Here is a 20663-nt window from a genome sequence, read left to right as displayed (position 1 = left end):
CTTTTTTTAAGCAAAAAAAAAGTTGTGCGCAGAGTGCCTGGGCGCTCATTCATTGTTGGCTTGCCTTGGCATGATGAGGAGCTCGCTGGATAGTGATAGCTTAGATCAGTTTCCCCAGTGTTATCCTTTGAAACTTATCCTGCATGAAAAATAAGCGGCTTCCTCCTTAGCCTTCTTGAGCTGTCTGCCCAAAAACAGGCCCGACCCACAGCACCGCAATCTCCCACAGGTGGGGCAAGGAGGCAGGTCCTGCATCCACCCCAGCCAGAACAGGGGTTGATCCCTGTGCTGTTTGCACCAACCTGACCCAAACCGGTTGTCTAGCCAACTGACCCAACCAGCCTCCCAATGAGTTCCTGTGGCAGCATACACCTATACATGCTGTTGTAGTCCGGAACTATGAGTAGTGATGGTAGAGGCTCCAATTTCTTACCATCACATGGCTGACCAGGATTCTATTTTGTTCTTACCGCCTGCCATTGGAAGGATTTGTAAGTTGATACTCCGCCTTTTTGGCCATGTTATGAATGCATCTTCTTTGGTCATCCTGAAGAGGGACTTGAACCCTGAGCTTCTGGTTCAGAGGCAGAGATGTTACCCATTGCACCACAAGACCTCTTGAGCAGCTTCCTAAAGGCCTCTATACCAGAGACCTATGAAAGTTCCCCTCCAAGCCACATACCATCCTGACTTAGAACTATATCGCCATTCCTTCGCTGTTGCTGGGTCAGAAAGCCCTTCCAAACAGCACTGTGGGTGTACCTACACCACATGGACTGCAGTGGCTCACCACCACCTTCTCAAGAGCAGTTAGAGAGGGGAAACAATTGCTGGCCTAGCCAGTGATGCCCACATCCTGTGAAAGAATTAAAAGAAAGAATCCATTGTTCCTTCATGGGTATCCCCATCTGTATAAATACCTTTCAACAGATTGACACATTTGAAAGTGAGCTTGCTCACTCATAAGTAAAGTGAAGCTTTAATAAAGCAGAATTTTTTGTGTATTATAGGAATTTGGTCTCGCCAGATTTAGAAGAAATCAGCTAAAAGCAACCGAAGGATTTGAGTATATACTTTCTCATTTGCATGGTATGTAAATTATTCATAACATTCTTTTTTGTATTCTTCCCTTGTCTTTTAACACTTGTTTTTCTAAAGTGTCTTCATATTTCCTGAACGGTGGAAGTCGGTCATTGTTTCAGAATCTTAAGTACCTTTTATAGTAGCAAAACATAACCCTTAAATGAAGGAAGCATAGAATGCCAAATCTTTGTATGAGTGATATGATAGCACAAAACCCATGAGCAGTGGTCAGTCACAGTGAACCCTTGGTTGGAGTATTTTGTATATTGCAGTAGCCATGGCTGAATTCAATTCAGACAGTACCAGTCGAGGCAATTGTTGTTGTCATTGTTGGAGTAGGATTTTGTAACAGATTTTCACCACCCTGGTCTGGCAATTTCTTTTAGTGGGCTATGACTGTACAAACTGAAATCTGCATCTACCCTTTTCTGATTGGCAAAGCTATGCCTATCCTGTGTCTAACAATAGACACTTTTTTAATGTGAGTTACTCGCTGGAGTTTAAGGCTGTCGCTACTCCAAATGATCACATGCCAACATAGCTTTATACGGGCTGAAACATCAAATCTAAATTATTCACCATTAATTTCCAAAATCCAAAAGTGTTAGACAAATGCAACTCAATGTTCCTAACAAAGATCTAGAAATATTCAACAAAGGATTACTCTCTCCACTCAACAGCACTTTCTGTAGACTCATTCAGGTCCCCTTTTTTATCTGTGAAATTACAGTTTCTTAAAGTAAATGGGTTAGGATTGTGCACTTTCATGTTACACATGGTTTGGGCATAAAAACTTGGTGACACTTTACACAGTTGTGCAATTTGCTTTGATGCACCTTGTCAATTCTCCCCAGTAGCACACTAAAAACATCAAATACTGTAAATTGGGTTTATACTATAGTGAAGCTGGTCTTCTATTTAATTCTTCACTCTCTTGAAGGTTGAAGAGTTGCTTAATTCTTATCACAGCAACGAAAGCACAGGATACCAAAGTCAGATACTGCAGATACTGGAAATACACAGCAGGTCAGGTTGCATCTGTGGAGAGAGAAACAGTTAAAGTTCCAGGTCTGGTTCGGTGTTCAGATTCTAATGAACGTTAATGACCCGAAACATTAACACTGCTTCTCTCTCCACAGATGCTGCCAAACCTGCTGAGTCTTTTCCAGCACTTCCTGTTTTCATTTGAGTTCTTGTCCTGGCCGATAGTTATCTCTCAACAAACCTCACTAAAAATGCAGGTTACCTGGTCATTATCACATTACCATTTGTGGGATCTTGTTTTGTTTCCTACTGAAGCCCTGAATTGCCTATGACATATCTTAGGACATTCTGAGGCGATGAAAGGCATGATAGAAATCCAAGCCCTATCATTTTCTTTCTTTTTAATTCCAAAACCTGAGAAATGTCTTTGGATCCCTCTTGCTGATGTCTGCAACCCCTCTGTTAATTTCTGGCTGTCTTTCTGAAAATAAAACCTGTTGTTGAGGAAGTCTACTGCCTTAAAGTAATGACTGTCACAGAGCAGGAGGAAAGCAACCTCTGCCTTTTAAGACATAGTCCTTGTTGAAGGAGGTGAATCAATAATGACAACTTGTCAGTTATTCTATGCACCAAAGCAAGGAGCTGATTACTATTGGAGATATTAATTAGTGCATAGCAAAATATTTACACTGTGATTTGTCACAATTAAACAAAGGAATGATTACATTTAAGTAGAGTCATTTGTATGCTGAATGTGTATCTGAAATTGTAACAACTGTGTTGCATGATCATTGTTTTTATGAAAATTGAATCTTTTCTTTCAACGCCATCGTTTAAATTTAGCAGAGGACTGCAACTATTTATTGCACTAGTGGTAAGTACAAATTGACTTGGAGCAAGTGCAATTAGAGATGCTATACGCATTTTACAACCCAACTTGCACAGATACAGACTCCCTCCAACCCCACGCCAATATAGCACTTAACTTTAATGTCCTGTCACTGGTCCCTAGGGAACATCTCAAAATATCTTTTTTGCCTGAAATCTCTCTTTGGGTATGGAGAATAGGACCAAGATGTTACAATGGTTCTGGTAAATGTGAAAATGAGGATCAATAAAGAATTGAAAGGTTATTGAGCTCTGATTAGTCTGGATGGGGATTCACTATGTGATCTTATTTTTGGTAATGGTCACTTTGATCTACAATATTCCTTGCCCCTTTTATAAGATTTCATTTTAAGAGGGTAACTCTGGTTGACTCTTTAGGAGGAATTTCAGACTAACAAGGAACATATTACTACCCTCTTTAACCTGATGAGGTTTAGCATATGGCTAGTTCTACCCTTTCAACAACTTACGTTTCTAATGCGCTCCTATCAACAACAGAAACCATATTTATATATGGATTTAAAAACAAGGACGAGGATTTTAAAATCAGCAACATAGCAAAAAATCCCAAGGCACCTGACAGGAGCATTATCAGACAAATTTTGACAACGAGCCTTGTGATATTAGGACAGGTGATGGAATTCTTGGTCGAAGGGAGAGGTTTGAAGAAACACCTTGCAGTTGGGGAGAGAATTCCATAGCTTAGCCTGGAAGGCATAACAGGCAATGAAGAGGCAAAGGGATACACAAGACCAGAATTGGAGAAGCGTAGAGTATTCAGAGACTATTAGTTTCAGCAGTTTGTTTCTTTGTGCGTGGAACACCCAAAACCTCAATTTGAAGAAAGGTCTGCCATCCATATCTGGTCTGACTTACATGTGACTCCAGCTCTGCCAAAGGTGGTTGATCCTGAGCTGCCCTCTGAAGTGGCTGAGCAATCACTGTTATATCAAACCCTTCCAAAGGAGGAAGTACAGAAAGAGGCTCCTCATGGGAAGCTAGGGATCAGCAATAAAGCTTCTCAAGAGAAGCTAGAGATGGACAATAAATGCTAGCTTTGCCGGTGACACCCACATCCTGACAATGATAGAAAAGAAGAAACACCCACAAAGCCACAGTGAGATTTCATGCAGTTGTTTGCCGATGATTTAAGTTGCTCACTCATTCACCTGTGCAAAGTGACTTTTGTTCTTTGGACATTTACACTGTCTATAAAGAAGAGTGCAATTTAATTCTAAACACTGAAATGCTCCTCCTTCTCCCTCCCTCGAAATCTGAATTCCCTTTCATGATTTTTGTTCCCAGGAACAACACTCCCTGTAGCGGCTCATTCTCAGAGAATCAAACCTGTTAAACACACAGTCAGATTTTCCCACTCTCACCCCATCAAATTCCCCCAAGTGACACCAGTGATCACTGGCTATTTTTTGCAGGTGCTGCAGCACTCACTTCTGGTTTTTACTGGTGGAGAGGAGCAGGTTAATAAGGAGCTACCAGCTGCAGCATTACCCTTGCTTCCGTAATCTCTTGCTTCTTTTTATACTAACGTGTAAAGTAACAGTGTCTTTTTTAAATAATTAAGGGAAGTCAGTTACGCCAATCTTTAAAGTAAGCAGAACTGAAACTGCTTCTCTAAATTAATCCCAGCATTTTCTGAGGGAGGGCAGTTTGAGGGCACAAGTACAGTGGCTAGCCCAGTGAAAAGGGGATGATTCGGACAGTCCCTACATAAGACCATAAGAAATGAGAGCAGCATCAGGCCATTCAGCCTTTGAGCCTGCTCCACCATTCAATTAGATCATGACTGTTCTGTATCAGCTCCCATTTACCCACCCAATCCCATATTAGCATTGTGGGTGCACCTACACCACATGGACTGCAGCCGTTCAAGAAGGCAGCTCACCACCACCTTCCCAAGGGCTGCTAAGGATAGCCCAGCCAGCAAAGCCCACGTCCCGCGAGTGAATAAAAAGAAAATATTCTTTGATTCGTTTAGTGCCCAAAAATCTGTGGACCTTAGTCTTGAATATAGTCACTGGCTGAGAATCCACAGGCCTGGGGTAGAGTATTCCATAGATTGACATCTCTTTGAGTGAAGAAATTTCTCCTCATCTCGATCCTAAATGGCCCATCCCTTATTTTGAGACGAGGGGCCCAAAATTGGGCTCAGTTGCGCTTTGTTTGTCTGTTACAGGTGGTGTTTGGGGACGAAAGTGGGATCCGCTGAGCAAGCGCACTTCTGCCCTGAATCACGCTGGCAACATCTTAATGAAGGTGTTAACTCACATAGCTAACATCAGCTGAAATGTTGCAGGGAGGGCCAGCCCCTACATCAATTATCCTGCAATGCTAACTTGGGCCTAGCCCTGCTATTTTAGACCCCCACACTCCAATCAATGCCCTCTTATAGACACGCACAGCTTATGCAGCTTTAAGCAACATAGTGCATCCCTTCCCCCACCACCTATTTAAAGGAATGAATAGCTACTCACAGGTTAGCTGCTGTTGATTTCTTCAGGCAGTTGCTGCAATTCTGCAAAGTGTTTGGTGCTTTCCATAGTTGTTTCAAGTTGTGAAAGTCTACAGGGAGTGATGTGCTGGCACTGTAAGAGGTTGTGCTAACCTCAAGGCTTCTGCATAAACCAGTTTCTTCCAGACACTGGTGCAGTAATAGGCCTTCCCCTCAGAATAAAACACAATTGGGAAAGTATAGTCTTCAGGCTCTGCACAAAGCCTTGTACCAAGTTGATACTCAATTCCTCAATGCTCCTTGACATTGAGCGCAGACTTTCCGGCAGGCTTCCCAATGCACAAAGTATTTTGGTGTGTAATGTCCATCAACCTCCTGTAGCCTGACTGATTGAATTATCATCTGAGTTCACTGCAGCAGAAATCATGTGCAACCTTGCCCTCCAAAGAGCTGACACCAGCACTGTCCTCTGTTTTGACTCCACTGACCACTAGCCTGGTTTCTTGCCATGTGCAAATCCCATCTCTAATCTCTCCTCTAATAGGCACACAGTATCAGTATCTAAGCTGATGGTTGAGTGGAAAATCAAATGACAGTCTCTGTTGTGATCCCTGCTGAGGTTACCCATGGGCAAGCCTGATTCCAGGATGGAACCCAGCTTGATAGATCCTAACTTTTATTTATTTGTCAAGAAAAATGGAAAGTAGCTACTGAACAGAGTCACAGGAGTCAGCTAATTAACTTCTAACAAAAGAATAAAGCATTTATTTGACCAGAAAAGATGAACTATGTTACAGTACTCCTTCACCCTGAACAATATCTTTACAGATGTATACAGATTTGCAAGGATAAAACAAGTTTACGTTTATTCATTCACGGTATGTGGGCTTGGCTGGCTGGGCCAACATTTACTGTCCATCCATAGTTGCCCTTGAGAAGGTGGTGGTGGTGAGCTGCCTTCTTGAACCGCTGCAGTCTATGTGGTGTAGGTACACCCACAGTGCTGTTAGGAAGGGAGTTTCCAGGATTTTGACCGAGTGACAATGAAGGAATGGCGATATATTTCCAAGTCAGGATGGTGAGTGATTTGGAGGGGAACTTCCAGGTGGTGGTGTTCCCATCTATCTGCTACCCTTGTCCTTCTAGATGGTAGTGGTCATGGGCCCTGGAAGGTGTTGTCGAAAGACCCTTGATGAATTCCTGCAGTGCATCTTGTAGATGTAACACTCTGCTGTTACTGTGTGTCAATGGTGGAGGGAGTGAATGTTTGTGGATGTGCCAATGAAGCAGGCTGCTTTGTCCTGGATGGTGTCAAGCTTCTTGAATGTTGTGGGAGCTCCACTCACCCAGACAAATGGGAAGTATTCCATCACATTCCTGACTTGTGTCTTGTAGAGGGCGATCATGCTTTGGCGAGTCAGGAGGTGAGTTACTCGTTGCACGATTCCTAGCCTCTGACCTGCTCTTGTAGCCACAGTATTTATATGGCTGGTCCAGTTCCATTTCTGGTCAAGGGTAACCCCAGGATGTTGATAGTGGGGGATTCAGTGATGGTAATGCCATTGAACATCAAGGGGCGATGGTTGGATTCTCTCCTGTTGGAGATGGTTATTGCCTGATGCTTGTGTGGCACGAATGTTACTTGCCACTTGTCAGCCCAAGCCTAAATATTGTCCAGGTCTTGCTGCATTTGGACATGGACTGCTTCAGTATCTGAGGAGTCGTGAATGGTGCTGAATATTTTGCAATCATCAGCGAACATCCCCACTTTATGATGGAAGGCCATTGATGAAGCAGCTGAAGATGGTTGGGCCGAAGACACTACCCTGAGGAACTACTGTAGTGATGCCCTGGAGCTGAGATGATTGACCTCCATCAACCACAACCATCTTCCTTTGTGCTAGGTATGACTCCAACCAATGGAGAGTTTTTCCCCTGATTCCCATTGACTCCAGTTTTGCTAGGGCTCCTTGATGCCACACTCGGTCAAATGCAGCCTTGATATCAAGGGCAGTCACTCTCACCTCTGGAGTTCAGTTTTTTTGTCCATGTTTGAACCAAGGCTGTAATGAGGTGAGGAGCTGAGTGGCCTTGGCGGAACCCAAACTGGGCATCAGTGAGCAGGTTATTGCTAAGCAAGTGCTGCTTGATAGCACTGTTGATGACCCCTTGCATTACTTTACTAATGATCGAGAGTAGACTGATGGGGCCGGGTTGGCTTTTTCCTGCTTTTTGTGTACAGGACAGACCTGCACGATTTTCTACATAGCCGAGTAGATGCCAGTGTTGTAGCTGTACTGGAACAGCTTGGCTAGGGGCACAGCAAGTTCTGGAGCACAAGTCTAAAGTACCATTGCTGGAATATTGTCAGGGCCCATAGCCTTTGGGGTATCCAGTGCCTTCAGCTGTTTCTTGATATCATGTGGAGTGAATCGAATTGGCTGAAGACTGGCATGTGTGATGGTGGGGACCTCCGGCACAGGCCGAGATGGATCATCTGGCTAAAGATTGTAGCAAATGCTTCAGCCTTACCTTTTGCACTGATGTGCTGGGCTCCCCCATCATTGAGGTTGGGGTTATTTCTGGAGCCTTCTCTTCCAGTGAGTTGTTTAATTGTGCACCACCATTCATGACTGGATGTGGCAGGACTGTAGAGCTTAGATCTGATCCATTGGTTGTGGGATCGCTTAGCTCTAGCTATCACTTGCTGCTTATACTGTTTGGCACGCAAGTAGTCCTGTGTTATAGCTCACCAGGTTGACACCTCATTTATAGGTATGCCTGGTGCTGCTCCTGACATGCCCTCTTGCACGCTTCATTGAACCAGGATTCATCCCCTGGCTTGATGGTAATGGTAGAGTGGGGGATATGCTGGGCCATGATGTTACAGATTGTATTCGAGTACAATTCTGCTGCTGCTGATGGCCCACAATGCCTCATGGATGCCCAGGCTTGAGTTGCTAGATCTATTCGGAACCTATCCCATTTAGCACAGTGGTGGTACCACACAACACAATAAAGAATATCCTCAATGTAAAGGCGGGACTTTCTCTCCACAATGACTGTGCGGTGGTCACTCCTACTGACTTATACTGTCATGGACAGATGCGTCTGCGGCAGGCAGGTTGATGAGGATGAGTTCAAGTATGTTTTTCCCCTCTTGTTGGTTCCTTCACCACCTGACACAGACCCAGCCTAGCAGCTATATCATTTAGGACTCTGCCAGTTCAGTCAGTAGTGGTACCACTGAGCTAGTTTTGGTGATGAACTTAGAAGTCCCCCACCCAGAGCACATTCCGCACGCTTGCCACCCTCAGTGCTTCCTTCAAGTGGTGTTCAACATGGAGGAGCTTTGACACCCGTTCTCTCCCATGTTGTGCCAATCTTCCCTTTTCCAGGTCAGAATCACTTCCTGCACAACTCCAAGCACCTGCTGCAGCCACAATGGAGCTCCCTTTACCAGGTGCAGGCTAGCTTTAAGAAGTGTTAGCAAGTTACTATTTTGAGCCCCGTGCTGATTTGTGCAGCCGATGAGCATCATGTTTAGCTGAGGTTGAACAGAGCAATTGTTCTAATAAGCAAACAGTAGGAAGATGGTGGGCAGCCTGCCTTACAGGCCCAGGTTAATCACAATGACATTTCCCCATGCCCATTTCCAGGAGATGTCCAATCTAGACCCCACGAACCCTAGTCCTACGCTCTCAAGCATCTACCCTGTCAATCCCTATGAAGTATCCCTATTAAGTATTTTTGCCATTTCAGTGAGATAACCTCTAAATCTTCTGAACTCGCGAGGATATAGACTCATTGTACTCAATCCCCTCATAGGACATCCCTCTCAACCCCAGGAATCAATCAGTGACTGCTTCTTTTAACTATCCAGGGACTGTTCATGGAAGGTGATTTTTCTCCTCCTCACCCACCATTTCAGTCAGAAGAATGAACCAACATTTACACAGGGCTGTAACATGATCTGAGCTTGGCCCAAAGCCCCTTATAGAAAAGGCTTTTTTTTTGTATGCGTTCATTAAATGGGAGTGTCACTGGCACGGCCTGCATTTATTGCACATCCCTATTTGGTGGTGAACCACCGCCTTCTTGAACTGCTGCAGTCTATGTGGTGTAAGTACCCCCACGGTACTGTTAGGAAGGGGGTTCCAGGATTTGGACCCAACAACAGTGAAGGAACGGCAATATAGTTCCAATTCAGGATGGTGAGTGGCGGAGGGGAGCTTGCAGGTGGTGGTGTTCCTATATATCTGTTGCCCTTGTCCTTTTTAGATGGTAGTGGTTGTGGGTTTGGAAGGTGCTGTCAAAGGACCACAGCAGGAGACAACTTGAAGCTGGTGCGGTTTAGGCTAATGTGGCAGTCAGTTTACACTTTGCAAGATCCCACAGGCAGCAATGTCAATTACCCTGTTTTTGATGGAAGTGGCTGAGGGAGAAATGTTGGTTAGGAGCAGGAGTAGGCCATTCAGCCCCTCGAGCCTGTTGCTCCATTTGATAAGATCATGGGCTGATCTGATTGTGGCCTCAACTCTTTCCTGCCTACCCGCTATACCCTTTGACTCCCTCACTGATCAAAAATCTATTTAAGTTCAATGACCCTGCCTTCACCACTTTCTGGGGAAGAGAATTCCAAAGGCTCATGACCTTCAGAGAAAAATATTCTCTTCATCTCTGTCCTAAATGGGCGACCCCTTATTTTTAAACTGTGCCCCCTAGTTCTAGACCCTCCCACAAAAGGAAACATCCTCTCAGCATCCATCCTGTCAAGTCCCCTCAGGATCTTGTATGTTTCAATAAGATCACCCCTCATTCTTCTAAACTCCAATGGACACAGGCCCAGCCTGTCCAACCTTTCCTCATAGGATACCCCCTTCATCCAGGGATCAGTGGACCCGGATTTAACGACTCATTTAAATTATGGCTGCAACATTCAAAGATTTTTTTTTTACAAGGGAGGTATGCGGATGCCAGAAATGTGAAATAAAGACAAAATGCTGGAAATACTCGGGTTTACTAGCAACTGTGGAGAGAGAAATGGAGTTGACGTTTCGGGTCAATGATCCTTCATCAAAAAAGTACTTGTTATTTTTGAGATGTTACCTCATGGCAAGGAGCATTTAGGATTTTATCAAAATAGCAATAAGTAAACCCCTTCTTAGATATAAAAACAAAAAAACTGCGGATGCTGGAAATCCAAAATAAGAACAGAATTACCTGGAAAAACTCAGCAGGTCTGGCAGCATCGTTGACAGGGCCCATCTCCCGCGCATCCGCCCTCACGCCTTCTCCTTCTCCTCCTCCCAGAAACATGATAGGGTCCCCCCTTGTCCTCACTTATCACCCCACCAGCCTCCGCATTCAAAGGATCATCCTCCGCCATTTCCGCCAACTCCAGCATGATGCCACCACCAAATACATCTTCCCTTCAACCTCCCCCCCCTCCCCGCCCCCTCGGCGGCATTCCGTAGGGAGCGTTCCCTCCAGGACACCCTGGTCCACTCCTCCATCACCCCCTACTCCTCAACCCCTACCTATGGCACCTCCCCATGCCCACGCAAAAGATGCAGCACTGCCCCTTTACTTCCCCTCTCCTCACCGTCCAAGGGTCCAAACACTCCTTTCAAGTGAAGCAGCATTTCACTTGCATTTCCCCCAACTTAGTCTACTGCATTCGTTACTCCCAATGCGGTCTCCTCTACATTGGAAGGACCAAACGTAAACTGGGTGACCACCTTGCAGAACACCTGCGGTCTGTCCGCAAGAATGACCCAAACCTCCCTGTTGCTTGCCATTTTAACACTCCACCCTGCTCTCTTGCCCACATGTCTGTCCTTGGCTTGCTGCATTGTTCCAGTGAAGCTCAACGCAAACTGGAGGAACAGCACCTCATCTTCCGACTAGGCACTTTACAGCCTTCCGGACTGAATATTGAATTCAACAACTTTAGATCTTGAACTCCCTCCTCCATCCCCACCCTCTTTCCGTTTCTTCCCCATTCCTTTTGTTTTTTCCAATAATTTATATAGATTTTTCTTTTCCCACCTATTTCCATTATTTTAAAATCTTTTATGTCCTGCTAGTCTTTCCACCCCACCCCCACTAGAGATGTACCTTGAGTGCCCTGCCATCCATTCTTAATTAGCACATTTGTTTAGATAATATCACCACCTTCAACACCTCTGTGTTCTTTTGTTCTTTTGTCTGTGACATCTTTTGATTATCTGCTCCTATCACTGCTTGCTTGTCCCTACAACCACACCACCCCCCCCCCAACCACCTTAAACCAGTTTATATTTCACCCCTCTCCTAATATTCACTCAGTTCTGTTGAAGGGTCATGAGGACTCGAAACGTCAACTCTTTTCTTCTCCGCCGATGCTGCCAGACCTGCTGAGTTTTTCCAGGTAATTTTTTTTGTTTTCCTTCTTAGCTATGTTAGTCAATTCAGTTGTCACCCTGTTTACTTTGCTGGTTTTATTTTTGCTGTGATTTTTTTCAGGTGAGCTGCCACCTAAAACTTTAAAAGAAACTGCGAAAGAGGCCACTGAGAAGGCAAAGGAGACAGCACTGGCAGCCACGGAAAAGGCAAAGGACCTGGCGTCCAAAGCAGCACCTCAAAAGGCAAAGCAGTTTGTCTGAGCCAGGAAGAGAGATCCTGATTGCAAATTGCGACTTTCGGCCTCTTGAGAATGACGCCTTGTGTATTTTTTTTTTATTAATTGTTCCTTGTGCAGACACCAAATGGTTCCATGTTTCTCAGAACGGTCTTTACTCATATGCACTGAAAGTTTACAGCGTTACTATTTTTAATTTTTAACTATGTCCCAGGATAGAATCACGCAGTTTACTGGAAGTCTTAGTATTCACGATAGATTAAAGGAATACAGGTATAGAGGGGGTTGCCAGCCCTTTTAAAACAACTTCCAGCGGCTTTGTGATGTTTTTCATCTTTCCCAATAACACTTAATTCGATCAAGCAATTTATTTGCCTTTTAATTTTTAAAATGTCCGCTTAAGCAAATAAGAGTTTAGCCCATGACAATAAGGTGACTCGCAGCCAGCATAATTATTAAACATTGATGAAAATGAACATTCCGTTAGGAAGAATTGGAGTGGGTTCTTTTTCTGGGTATTTTTTTGTTTTTGTTCCCTGGGCATTCTGGATTAAACTGGGCACCGTGTTTAACAAATGAAATTAAGGTGGGGCTCTTTTGTCTGATCTGTTCTTAATCAGGTGCTGAATTATTTATTTTTAATACTTTTTCTGCCTAACTTCAAGAAATTGTCTTGTCGGTTGTTTAGATGTAAAGTGCAGAGCTTTGACCCTCAGTGTTGTACCAGATTTCTTAAATTAATTTCAATATCCTTTTAAGTATTTAACAAGAAAGTAAAACATGAGAACTAGACAATCCAGCTATCGAAATAAATCCTAGCTGTAGACAGCTGCTGCGTTAGTTTTTGAAAATATGTGTCGGCATGTCGGGTCTTAGCTCATCCATCTTAACCGGATGCTGATTATTTATTTTAATCCTTGACCTGATTGAATGGCAGAACAGACTGGAGGGGCCAAATGGCCTCCTCCTGTTTGTATGTTCCATCGACCTGGAAGATAATTTACAGAACTGAATAATATGAAGGGACAGGAGAGACAGGGCCTTTCCCCTTCTTTGCTTGTACTTGTCCTCCCGCCATTTAGTTTTATTTATCCCTCTAGCTTGTGGCTTTACAGTTTAAGTTCTGCCGAAGGGTCCCGTCCACCTGTTTTTTTTTTCTCTGCTTCCCAGATGCTGCTGCATATTTCCAACAAGTTTTCTCTGCTCAGGTAACTGAAACTGTTCAGCTTTTTTTCCCCCCAGTAGCCCTGTATTTACATTTCACGGTTTGTTAGATAAAAAGGGCGACTGGAGTGCTGGCAAGTTTCCTCAAGATGACAAAAATAACTTTTTGTACAAACCCTTGCTGCTCAAACCTCTTTAATCTTTAATGTGCTATTATCATCTTAAGTGGACAGGTAAAGTTTACTGATTTATTCTGTATTTTTAGAAAAAGCGTTTCTAAAGATTTAATAGTCTGTCTAACCTTCAGAACCACCTTTCTTAATGTATAATAAATGTCAACTCAAATCAGTGAAATGCTGACTTTTCAACAATAGTGGAGTGCGTGCAGTCCAGAAAAGCACCCCAGTGTGTCACGCTGTTCATGTTCTGAATTCAGTAAGGACCTCCTGAAAAAGGAATCTGTTGTTAGCCTAAGGCCTGTGGGCATTCAGCCTAAACTTGGGAAAGAGGGAAGAAGAAAACGCTTATGTGGCACTTTTACAACCTCAGGACATCTGAAAGTGCTTTACAGCCAGTGAAATTCTTTTGGAAGTGCAGTGTAATGTAGAACCTCTGCGTAGCAAGGTCCCACGTAGTGACAGGATAATGACCTGACCTGTTTTAGTGATGTTGGTTGAGAGAAAGATAAATATTGGCCAGGGCACCAGGGAAAACACTTCTTTGAAATAGAGGCCATGGGATCTTTTTACATCCAGCTGAAAGGGCAGACAGGGCCTCTGTTTAACATTGCATGGGATAGACAGCACTCCCTCAGTACTGCACTGAAAGAGTTGACCTAGATTATGTGCGTAAGTCTCTGAAATGGGACTTTAACCCCATGAGCTTCTGACCCAGACAAAAGCGCAATCACACTTCTTACATGTGGTGTCAGCAATGATGATGGGGAATAGTTCTTTTGGAATAAGGGGAGAATGTACTGAGTCAAGTTATTCAGCTGCGCTGATCCCTGGGTGGGTTCAGCTTTAAATGAGTAATTGCTGACCTGATCTACTGTTCCAAATAGTTTGGTATTGGCTGCAATTTGACCCACTTGCATTGTATCCATGTCACTCATGTAAATTTAAAACAGCAGCAATCACAGCCTGAGGTAGCTCACACAGTACAAGCCTTCTCCTACTGCAAGGAACTACACAGTGATATAAATACTATAGATTTCATTTGGTATTTAATCTGCATGTGTATCAATCATGAAAGGTATGCTTACAACAGGTAATATTAAATCATTGATGACGGGTACCATAACCACGATGCTATGTTAGAGGGCTAGTAATCCAGAGACTTGAATTTAAATCCCAACCTGGCAGCTGGGGAATTTTCCAATAAGAGGTTGAGAGTTTGGTAGGTGCTCTCAGTTTACCTTGCAGATGGCACACACTGCTGCCACTGTATGCTGGTGAAGGGAGTAATGTTTAGGATGGTGGATGGGGTCCACCAACCAAATGGACTTAATTGTCCTTGGTGGCACCTTGTTTCTTGAGTGTTGTTGGAGCTCCACTCATCCAGGAATATGTGGAATCATGAGGTTACAGATTGTGGTTGAATACAATTCTGCTGCTGCTGATAACCACAGTTTTGAATTGCTAGATCTGTTTGAAGATGATCCCATTTAGCATAGTGGTCATGCCACGCAATTTGATGGAGGATGTTCTCATTGTGAAGACAGGATTTTGTCTCCACAAGGACTGTGCAATGGTCACTCCTACCAATGTTATCATGGACAGATACATATGTAACAGGTAGATAGGTGAAAGTGAAGTATGCTTTTTCCCTTGTTTGTTCTCTCACCACCTGCGGCAGGCCCAGTATGGCAGGTGTGTCCTTCAGGACTTGGCCAGCTCAGTCAGTGGTGGTGCTATGAAACCACTCTTGGTGATGGACATTGAAGTTCCCCCACCCAGCGTGCATTCTGTGTCCTTGCCACCCTCAGTGCTTCCCAAAGGTGATGTTCAACATGGCGGAGCACTGATTCATCAGCTGAGGGTGAGGGTGGTTTGGTGGGGGGGTGGCGGTAAGAGGCGACTTAATTATAACCTTTAAGATCCTGAGGGGTCTTGACAGGGTGGATGTGGAAAGGATGTTTCCTCTTGTGGGAGAATCTTGAACTAGTGGTCACTATTTAAAAATAAGGGGTCGCTTATTTAAGACAGATGAAGAGAAATGTTTTCTCTGAGGGTAGTGAGTCTTTGGAACCCTTCCTGCAAAGGCAGTGGAAGCAGAGAGTCTTGGAATATTTTTAAGACAGAGCTGGATAGAATCTCGATTAACAAGGGGTAGGCAGGAATGTTGGGTTGAGATTATAATCTGATCAGCCATGATCTCATTGAATGGCAGAGTAGGCTTGAGGGACCTAGTGGTCTACTCCTCCTAATTCGTATGTTCATATGTAAAAGCTGGACTCAAGAAGTGAGATGAGAATGACTGCCCTTGACATTAAGGCAGCATGTGACATCAAGGAGCTCGAGCAAAACTAGAGTCAATGGGAATCAGGGGGAAAACTCTCCATTGGTTGGAGTCATACCTAGCACAACGGAAGATGTTTGTGGTTGTTGAAGGTTAATCATCTCAGTCCTAGCGCATCACTGCAGGAGTTCCTCAGGGCCATGTCCTTGGTCCAACCATTTTCAGCTGCTTCATCAATGACCTTCCCTCCATAAGGTCAGAAATGGGGATGTTCATTGATGATTGCACAATGTTCAGCACCATTCACGACTCGGACATTGAAGCAGTCTGTGTAGCAACGCCGGGACAACATTCAGGTTTGGGCTCACAAAGGGCGAGTTACATTCACAACACAAGTGCCAGGCAACAACCATCTCCCCTTGACACTCAATGACATTACCAATGCTGAATTCTCCCAATGCCAACATCCTAGGGGATACCATTAACCAGAAACTGAACTGGACCAGCCATATATAAGTACAAGGGCAGCAAGAGAGGTCAGAGGCTGAGAATTCTGTGGTGAGTAACTCACTTGACTCCCCAAAGTCTGTCCACCATCTACAAGACACAAGTCAGGAGTGTGATGGAATACTGTCCACTTGCCTGAATAAGTATAGCTCCTATAACACTCAAGAAGTTCAACACCATTCGGGATAAAGCAGCCTGATTGGCACCCCATCCACCACCTTCAACATTCACTCCACCCACCACTGATGCATTGTGGCAGCAGGCTGTACCATATAAAAACTGAACTATAGCAACCGACCAAGGATCCTTTGAAAGTACCTTACAAACTTGCAACATCGACCACCAAGGACAAGGGCAGCAAATGCATGGGATCAGCACCACCTGCAAGTTCCCCTCCAAGCCACCCACCATCCTGACTTAGAGCTATATCACCGTTCCTTCAATGTCTCTGTGTACCTACACCACATGGGCTGCAGTGGTTCTAGGCAGTGGCTCACCACCACCTTCTCGAGGGCAATTTGGGGCAGATGATAAATGCTGGGCTAGCTAGTGAAGCCCGCATCCAATGAAAGAATTTTTAAAAATTGTACGGTTAAGCAGGCAAATTGCTGACCAAAATCATGGGAGAAATGGTAGCTTGTGGCAATTATTCAATGGGTCAAATGTTCACTCCCTTCACCAGCACCTTCCTGTTTCTACAGGACACACTGCAGCAACTCCCAAACCCATGACCATCAAAGCATCGAAGGACAAGAGCAGCTGGCACACTGAAACACCAAGTTCCCCTCCAAGTCACACCACCACAACATGGAAATATATTGCTTTTCCCTTATCTTTACTGGGTCAAAATCCTGGAAACCTCTGCCTAACTGCACATTGGGTGTATCTACACCATAAGGACTGCAGCAGATCAAGAAGCCAGTTCATTCCCTTCTCATGGGACACAAGTGATGGGCAAGTTACATTGCTGAAGAGCTGAAAATGAATATAAACCCATCCCCAAAACCATAAATACACAATTTGTACACTATTATGCCAAGCTCTATATAGAGCTGAATACAACTCAAAAACATTTGGGTGTTTTAAGAAATCTGGATTCAGACCATGCCAACTAATTCAAGAGATTATTAAGTAAACATTTATACATCTAGGGTGGTCAACACTCAAGGAAAATGAAGATAAATTTCCAGGATAATGCTGGGATCAACCTGGGAGATGTCATAGTGGCTTTAGAAAAAGTAATTTTCTTTAAACACTTCTGTTTATTTGCTATATAGGTGTAAGTTGGGGGAAAGAAAGGTTTTTTTTCTGATAGTCAAGAACTATCCAATCGGTTAACCAATTGGAAACCATTGGAAAGCAATGTGAAGATGGCACATTCCATTTCTGTGCCAAACGTAAAATTATTTTACCTAAAAATGTGAACCCCAAGGACGCTGGGCACACACCTGTGAAGGGAGACACAATTGCAAATCAAGTGGTCACGTGATGAAATCTCCAGAAATACATCCAGCCAGAGTTAGAAACCCTCCTCAACGCAGAAGCCACTAAGCTACAGCTGACACTTCACTGAGTTTCACTCCAAAGAGGGACAGTATCCTTAACGTTACTCTGACATTCACAGAAACAAGAGGTGGTTAACACACTGTCCAATGTCCAATTAAATATCTAAAACAGAACAAGATACCAAATCTTGAGCAATAAAAAATCTTGGGTATTGCTGAGAAAAGGCATTTTGTCGAAGCTTTTCATCTTGCACTCGTCAGGACAATCATATGAATACCAATGTCAGGGGAAGAGACTGTCGATTAGTTGGCAAGTGGACTCTGATTGGTAGAGGCACTGCCATGGAGAATAGACCAGTTAATGGTGACTGGCAGTTAACCGTCAAGCATTAATTGAAATTTACACCAGGCAGTTCAATTCTGATTGGTCAAGGCATCACCCTGAGGTATGAACCAGTGAACATTTTGTTTAGCAGAAACTGGCACAATGCGTGTACATGTTCTTTCTGTCTGCAAAGAACAGGGCCCCGTGTATTAATATATGTAGCTTCCAGTACACGCAAATGCACCACACTGCGAGCCCAACTGACAATCTTAATTGGTTGTCAGAGTAATTCTTAGCACACTGAGGATTATTTAGCAAATGTTGTGCAATCGCAGAATCACATCTAATGTTGGACACAGTGATTTGAGTTTTGCGAGCACGGGCTGGTTGAGGACGGTCTGTACCTTGCCTGTTGCAAACAGTGGAAGGGACATGCTGTTTGATATGATCTGCCAGTCTTTGGGATGTATGGCCTACTTAGCTAGCATCACACTGGCACCAAAATTCATAGACCACATTACTCATTTGTGAGATAGTCTTTTTGCCTTGTTGGCAGCATCATGTTAGTGGCAAATACCATCAAGCCAAAAAGATGGTTCTGCCTATCTCACAAATGAGTAATGTGGTACATGAATTTCAGTGCCAGTGTGATGGTTCATTCTCCATTGCGACACCACTACCAGAGTCCACTTGCCAACCTATCAGCACTCTCTTTTCATATAGTATAAAGTTATTGTTTCTGCTGACATTGGTATTCTTGATTGTCCTGATGAGTGCAAGAGGAAAAGCTTTGACAAAGTGTCTCTTTTTTCAGAAACACTCAAGTTCTGTACTACCAAATGACTTTAAAAAAATCTTGGGTCAAAATAGCTAAAAAGAAATAGTTAAGTTACTTTGCCCAAAAGCTCAATGAGTTGGTTTTAAAAAGGAACTGAGTTGACATTTCTCAGTTGCAGCTTTGCCTTTGAAATGGGGAAAAGGTCACTGATTAAGTAGACTCAGCACATTTATCGCCTTTGGACTTTGTAGGTAAATGCCCAAAAGAGCTCCCTAATTGCCCGTGGTGGTGGTCGATAGGGGCAGGGGAGGGAGGCAAAACACTGGTGGGTCACCTTATTGGACTATTGCAGTCTGAGTGATGAGACATCTATCCACAATTCTCACTATCTTGAGAATACTGTATGAATCCTTTTTAGTGACTTAGCAAAATATTGCCCAGATTTTGCTATAGTGGGGCATCACACAATGTACCGTTAGGCTTTCTCCTGCATCCTTCAGCTTGAAAATATTTTGCAAGCTGCTGGAAGTGCGAGTTGATAACAGCAGTGAAGATAACCAAATATCAGGGATGGAAGCGAACAGTTAGACTGTTGTTTCTATCTCCTTACCCAATGAGATTTAAGCATTGAGAAGGAAATAGATGAACAGAGAAGACAATAGAATGAGTGAGTACAAAGAAATAAAAAGAGATAAAGAGATTGGATTGAAGTAAAAAGAAAAACATTTAAAGAATGAAAAATATAAAATTTAGTATCTGCAGGGAAAAGATTCCAGTTTGAGTTGTTCCCTTTCTGAGTCAGAGATGTTGAGTACAATCGCAAGAACACAAATCTAATCATTGACTCTTTACGCTTTTAAGTACCAGACCTAACTTTCTACAACCAGGTATATAGGGCAATTAATATGTAACGGCAGCAATTACATAACTCATAGGGAGATTGTGGGGGAAACTAGTTTTTTCTCGAGGATAACCGCAAATTCATGAAAACATTCAGAAACTTGGAGATTTGTAATTCATGGCTTTAACTTTCCAGAAGTTTTTAAGATGATTTTTTTAAAAATCCAGCAAGCAGCATTAAACTATTAATTTTGTGAAAATTATAGGCTTTTCAAAGGTTTTCCACATTTGCAGCACCGTTTCCATTGAACTAATATTGTCTTTTATAAATCAGGGCGAGGGGTGTCCCAAGGGTTATGTAATTATTTGTATATTCTGGTGTTCCTCAGAATCTGTTAGCATTCACAAGGAGCACTAATAGAAGAGGTTCTGCAGGTGCTTGGTGTGGGAAGGTCTTGGAGTGTCACTATTTGAAGGAGGTTCGCCATGGAGATTAGCAGGGAGGTGAGGAAAAATTTTTTCACCAAGAGTTGTGGGGATCAGAAACTCTCTGCCCAAAAGGGTGGGTGGTAGAGGCAGAAACCCTCAACTCATTAAAAAGGTGTCAGGGTATGAACCTCAAGTCCTGTAACCTGCAGGGCTACGGACCGAATGCTGGAATGTGGGATTAGGCTGGGTTGCTCGTGTTTTGGCTGGTGCAGGCACAATGGGCCAAGTGGCCTCTCTCTGTCCCCTAAACTTCCTATGAAACATCGCAACATTGCAGGGAACTGCGTATGTGTTTGGTGGGGGGGCGCAGGATTGGTGGCGGTCGGAAAGAGAAAAGAGCACATTGAGATTTTGACAACGGAAGGAGGGTTGGAAGCAGCCCCGGGAACACGACAATATTTACCAAAAGCCAGAAGCGTCCCATCAAGTAATATCCAAAAGTCACTCTTACCCAGAAATCAAGCAATGCCACCTCTAGTGCAAAATTCCATCGCAGGGAATACGCGTCTCAAAATTTAAACACAACCATAAAACAATAAAGGACCAAA

The 20663-nt window shown here is 43.7% G+C and overlaps 1 protein-coding gene across 2 annotated transcripts in view; it reads left to right on the top strand.

Moving 5' to 3' along the window:
- Positions 1–13565, top strand: part of LOC121276997 (PRELI domain-containing protein 1, mitochondrial-like) — a 33911-nt gene extending 20346 nt beyond the window's left edge. For both annotated transcript variants that reach the window (XM_041185808.1, XM_041185807.1), the window contains exons 5-6: positions 1011–1089; positions 11933–13565. In XM_041185808.1, the coding sequence (XP_041041742.1) occupies positions 1011–1089; positions 11933–12072 (219 nt within the window). In that variant the 3' untranslated portion in view covers positions 12073–13565. The remainder of the gene's footprint in view (positions 1–1010; positions 1090–11932) is intronic.
- Positions 13566–20663: the final 7098 nt, after the last annotated feature.

This window comes from Carcharodon carcharias, chromosome 4 (genome assembly GCF_017639515.1).
Source record: "Carcharodon carcharias isolate sCarCar2 chromosome 4, sCarCar2.pri, whole genome shotgun sequence".
Lineage (NCBI taxonomy): Eukaryota > Metazoa > Chordata > Chondrichthyes > Lamniformes > Lamnidae > Carcharodon > Carcharodon carcharias.
The sequence above is the reverse complement of the archived record's forward strand: the minus strand, read 5'-3'. Positions and strand labels throughout refer to the sequence as shown.